We start from the raw sequence: 4,991 nt of genomic DNA on the forward strand, positions 1-4,991 counted from the left end.
TCCTCTGGAGCTGGAGCCAAGTTTGCGTAGAGGTCATTGGACAGGTTTTCAAAGTATGTCAGCATTTACCCAAGCCAAGGGCCGAGATACAGGCCCTGCCCACCCGTGCTGAGCTAGGGAGGACCCTGAAGGCTGCATGACACCAGCTCTCTGGGTGATTCTCAGAAATGTAGGTGCTGTGTGATGCTGGGGGAGAAACAGAAAGAGGCCAGTGAGGCCACTGTACTTTACCAGGCCATAGAGAAAAACAATGGCAGAGCTGGGACACCGTCTACCACTGCCCTCTGCAGGACCAGAGGTGGCAACTCAGTGAGGGACCCGGGAGGAAGATTTGGCCCATACTTCCCCTGCTGACTCTTACCCCCAAGCTGCCCCTTCAGGTGCCGTGCCCAGCCTCAAATGTGTTTGTTTGGGCCCTGGCACTAAATCTGTTTGCTTACAAAGAGTGTCAGAGAAGGCAGCCCCAAAGCCTCAGGGAGCCCCAGCACCAAGAGGCCTGCAACTTTGGTCCCCATCTGGAAAATGCTAGTCAGATAGGGCCCCAGGTCCCTCTCCCCTGGATAACTCAGAATGCGCTGCCCTGGGAAAGCTTTATTCTCTGCTCCAAGGACAAGACTCTGCACACAGAAGTGACAGGGCATTTCACAAGACTTCCCACCCCTCCCCCCATCCCACAGACAACACTAGGGCACAGTTCCAGCATGGCCACACAGTCCAGCCTCCTGCGCCCCACTCTGCTGATAGTCCCACGGCCCAGAGAAGGAACCCCATTCCCATTGCGGAGTCCCCCGTCTGATATGAGGAGCGGGCTGGGGAGGGAGCACTCTCAGCGGGATTAGGGCGGAGAATGGGCACGCAGCACGCAGGCAGGCTTCGGCTCACTGCCCTTCATGCTAAAAGGAACTAAAGGTGCTGTCTTGGCTGAAGGACGGGATGGCGTGCCATCAGCAAGAGGGTGACAGCAGGGCAGAATGCTGGCGGGAGAAGGGGTTTCGGAGGGAGAAGGGGTGGCCTGGCTGGTGACAGGTCGTCATGACAGCAAAGACCTGAGGATAGGGATGAGGTCACCACTTCAGCCTCAGTGTAGGAAAGGGGCTAGGGGCTGCCCACTGCCAGCCCCATTGGAGGAAGCCACTGAGCCGTCCATCCTAAGTTGTCTACCTGACCTACACAGTGGACACCCCTTTGTCCACTGCTGTCCTCTTTCCGAATGGCAAGAAGAGAGAGAGAGAGCCAAGGGTTAAGGTCTTTTCTGTGGCTTGATCTGGGGCCACCTGGCCTGCCCGCCCAGGGGCCTCAAGGCCCAGCGTCAGCTTTGGACCAGTGGGAAAACTCTCTAAGGCTGCCCAGAGCCCATTCCTCCTCCATAATGAGTACATTCTAACCTCAGGTTGGGGCCAGCACTGGGGACCCTTCCCCCACCTGACCTCTCGTCCTCTCCACCCCTCCCTTCCTGAGGCCCATCCCTTTCCCTGCCCAGCGCCCAGACAGCCGGCCTCCTGCACAGGCTTCTGCGGCCCATCTAGGTCACCCAGATGGGTAATAGGGGGTATCACTGTGGTAGTTGTAATCTGGGCACACCTTCTGCACCAGCCGATAGTCCGTGCTGTAGAAAGCAATGTAGACACAGACAACTTTAAAGGGCTGGGAGCAGCTCCAGGTGGCCGAGCTCTGAGCATGATCTCGGGAACAGATCTTGGCTGGGTCGTGGGTACAGAGCGAGGTCCGGCGGCCCCGGTCTACTTTCTCCCACTCCATCCGGCAGTTGAAGATTTTGGAGGCCTTGGCTTCGATGAAGATTTGCTGTTCCTGGTGGAACTCTACAGCTTTACTGGGGGGCACAAGGCTGATGGAGATGTTACCCTGGCCTGTGGCGTTGTGACGGAAGTGGACGCTGAAGGTCCCGTTGCCGTGGTCCACAATCTTCCCCGTGACCAGCAGGTTCAGGGCCACTGTCTTGATGTTGGAGTAGAAATCACCCCATCCAAATATTTTTTTTACCTTGGTCGAGGGTAGGGGGCTTTGCTTGGGGCGGTTGGGGGACTGCCCGAGGACACCCCAAACCTCCCCAGGTGGGGCCAGCAGCCCTAGAAGTGTAGAGTTGGCCAAGGGGCGGGACTTAGGTGAGATGTGACCTCGCTTCCGAGGCACCCTGGGCCGAGGCTGGCCTTCATGGTCGTCATGCTCAGAGTCCTCTGAGCCAGGGGGGCCATCATCTTGGCCACAGATGACCTATGGGGAGGGGGTTTGGAAAAAGAATTAGAGCTTTGTCCCCAGAGGACCCAGGGGCTTTGAGATCTGGCCCACCACCCTATTACCATCTCTCCAGGGTCTCTATCCCTGTTAGACCCAGGCTAAGGGGACACCTGCTTGTTCCCTTGTGCTGGGGTCAGGTGTATACCCTGGCTCCCTCATGCTCTGATATTCAGTCACCTCCTTTCTTTACTGCCCAGGCCCTGTCTCCTATTCAAAATCTGGACGAATGGTCAGGAAGTCTCTCCCCTTCATGGACTGGGATATCAGAGACATACAGGTCTCCTCTCCAGATAAACCTCAGTTAAGTGGGAAGGGCTCAGCTTCTGATCTTGCAGAAGCCCCCAGTCTGAAGGCGAGGAAGACTCCCCACCCTTGAAATGGCCAAGATGCCAGTGGCATCATTCCTGTCCTCAGGAGTCCTTCACCGGGAGTTGGGGAGTTGCAAGTTATTTGGGGAGCCCCGTCCCTGTCTTAGAGCTCCCTTGTGTCAACACACACATATCTCATGCTGTTTAAGACATTTTCATCTTCTGACTGAGACGCCACTCCTAGCCTAACTGCTGGCCTATGGGCCATAAAATAGGACTCTAGAACCCAGTGACAGTCCTGGTCAGGAACCAGTTTGGTTCAGGTTTTGCTGAGACTAGGAGACCCAGGTACGAATGCCACACCTAGGGTGGCCAAGCTTGTGGAAGCAAAACCCTTCTCTGGGGAACACTGGTGACGACATGCCAAGACGGCCCTTGCATGATGAGGGACCAGTTCTTGGGAGTCCCATCTCCCAGGTGAAGACACCAGGATGTGCAGGTTACATCACCACACGACACGGGCCACAGTGTCCCACCGCAAGGCACAGACCAGATGTACCTTTGCAAAAGACTTTTACCGAAGCCCTGTCTCCACCTGGAATGTCCAGTCAAACTCTGCCAGGGCTTGTCTTGCCTCAGCAGGCTCAGCTATGGTGACAGGCCACACCTTGGGGAGGCTTTCTAGAAGAGGGTGGAAAGAAGAGGCAGAACTCGGCAGGGCAACGGGGAGGTTACCTGGCTCCCTAGACTCAGTGGCCTGGATGTGTTTGCTCAGTTTCTGAAACCGAGTTCTCACCAGCGAGGAGACACCAGTTCAGCTACCACATCTGGACTGATGATGACATGGGTGGGGCCGAAGGATTACTGAGGAACTGGGATGGGAGATTCCATAAAGGGTTAGTCTTTACGCCTCTTGCTTTGGCCTTGGCTGTGCCTACGGCTGTGCCTATGGCTGTGCGCTGTAACCAAGCCAGTATCTGTCCCGCAGTTAAGGCTGGCCCTGCTTTCCAGGTTCCCAGCCCCTTCAGGGTCAGAAAAGGCAGGAAGGGAGACTCCTAGGGCTGAGTTCAAGGCTGCCCACTTGTTCGTACTTGGCTCTAGGTTTAATTGAATGGTTGGGATAGTCAATAGCTCAGTAGTGGACAGGGCCACAGATAAGGGCCAAGCAGGGAAGGCTTCCTTCCCAACAGTGGACTGGGGATGGGAGGGTTGCTGTCAATGGGAATCGTTTTGAGGAAGGGGGCATATCTAGTGGCGCTGAGGCTTCTCCAGGACAGGATTGGGATCGGGGGCAGCTGTGGGGCGGCGGGCATGAGTCGCGGGGGAGTTAAGCTCTGGGCTAGGGTCCGGGGTGGGGTTTTAGGGCATCCTGGGTCGCGGGGGAGCGGGCTTTAGGCGCTCAGTTCAGCGGTTGTGAGCGCCTGGGGCGGGAGCCGCCTGCCCAGGTCCTGTGGGGCTCGGGCTGCGCGCAGCCGGGAGAGGCGAGGAAAACAACAGGCGAGGAGGGAGGGAGCGGGAGGGACGGCGGGAGGCAGGGACGCGGGGGCCGCCCCCAGTCCGCCCGGGCTTGGCGCGCCAGGGCCCACAGTTTGGGGTTCTCTGGGCCCTAGAGGTCAGAGGAGAAACCCGCGTCCCCTGATCCGGCAGGTCACCTGCCCCACCCCCGTCCCGCGCGTCCTGGGATGCTACGAGAGGTCGGGTAATCCTTGGCGACTCAGCTCCGAGGGCCCTTTTCCCTAGTGTCACTCGCACCTCCCGCCATCAGCCGCGGAGTGGGTGGGCCAGCCAAGCACCCTCCACTCCGCCCCTATTAACCCTTCCTGTCCAGTCTCCGGCCTCGGACCCGCCCTCTCCCCCAGCCTCCAGCGTTCGTCCGCAGCCCCGGGATGTCAGGGTGGGGGGGAGGGAGAAAGTTTCAGGGCTCCGCAGCTTCCCGCGCTCTCCCCATTCTCTGGCCCCCGCCCTGCGCCGCTCCCTGTGGACCACTCACCAGATAGAGGCTGCCCTGCACTAGGAACACGAAGCAGCAGCGGGTCAGTTGCATCTTCCTCCTCCGCTCTCACCCGTCTCTTTTTTCCTTTCGGGGTCCCAGTCGCCCTCTTCTCCGGGCTGCTCCTTCAGGCGCGCTGTCCCATGCTCAGGTCCCGGTGGCTCGCGGCCCTTCCCTCAGCCCGTCGCTGGGACCGACCCCGCCCCCTTCGGTCCAGCTGTGTAGCCGCCGCCCCCTCCCCGCGTCCAGCTGCGCGCTGCGCCGTCCTTCTCCCGGTGCCAGATGTGAGCCCGGAGCGTCTCGAAGGGGCTCCGGCTGCGCGGTGGCTCTGACGCTCCAGACAGGCGCTCGGCGCCCCGCTCGCTTCCAGAGGCTCGGCTCTCGCCCAGATGTGCTGGGGACCTGCGCGCGCGCCCGTCCCCGGTGCTAATTCCCCA

The 4,991-nt window shown here is 59.4% G+C and overlaps 1 protein-coding gene across 1 annotated transcript; it reads right to left on the minus strand.

Annotated features, from left to right (window-relative positions):
- Nucleotides 1-606: 606 nt before the first annotated feature.
- Nucleotides 607-4,991, minus strand: Nxph3 (neurexophilin 3). The gene is made up of 2 exons (XM_057775450.1): nt 4,555-4,991; nt 607-2,232 (listed from the first exon to the last, which is right to left on the minus strand). The coding sequence occupies exons 1-2, from the start codon at nt 4,606-4,608 to the stop codon at nt 1,528-1,530; spliced, it is 759 nt and encodes a 252-aa protein (XP_057631433.1). The 5' UTR covers nt 4,609-4,991; the 3' UTR covers nt 607-1,527.

The sequence above is a fragment of the Chionomys nivalis genome, chromosome 7, assembly GCF_950005125.1.
Source record: "Chionomys nivalis chromosome 7, mChiNiv1.1, whole genome shotgun sequence".
Lineage (NCBI taxonomy): Eukaryota > Metazoa > Chordata > Mammalia > Rodentia > Cricetidae > Chionomys > Chionomys nivalis.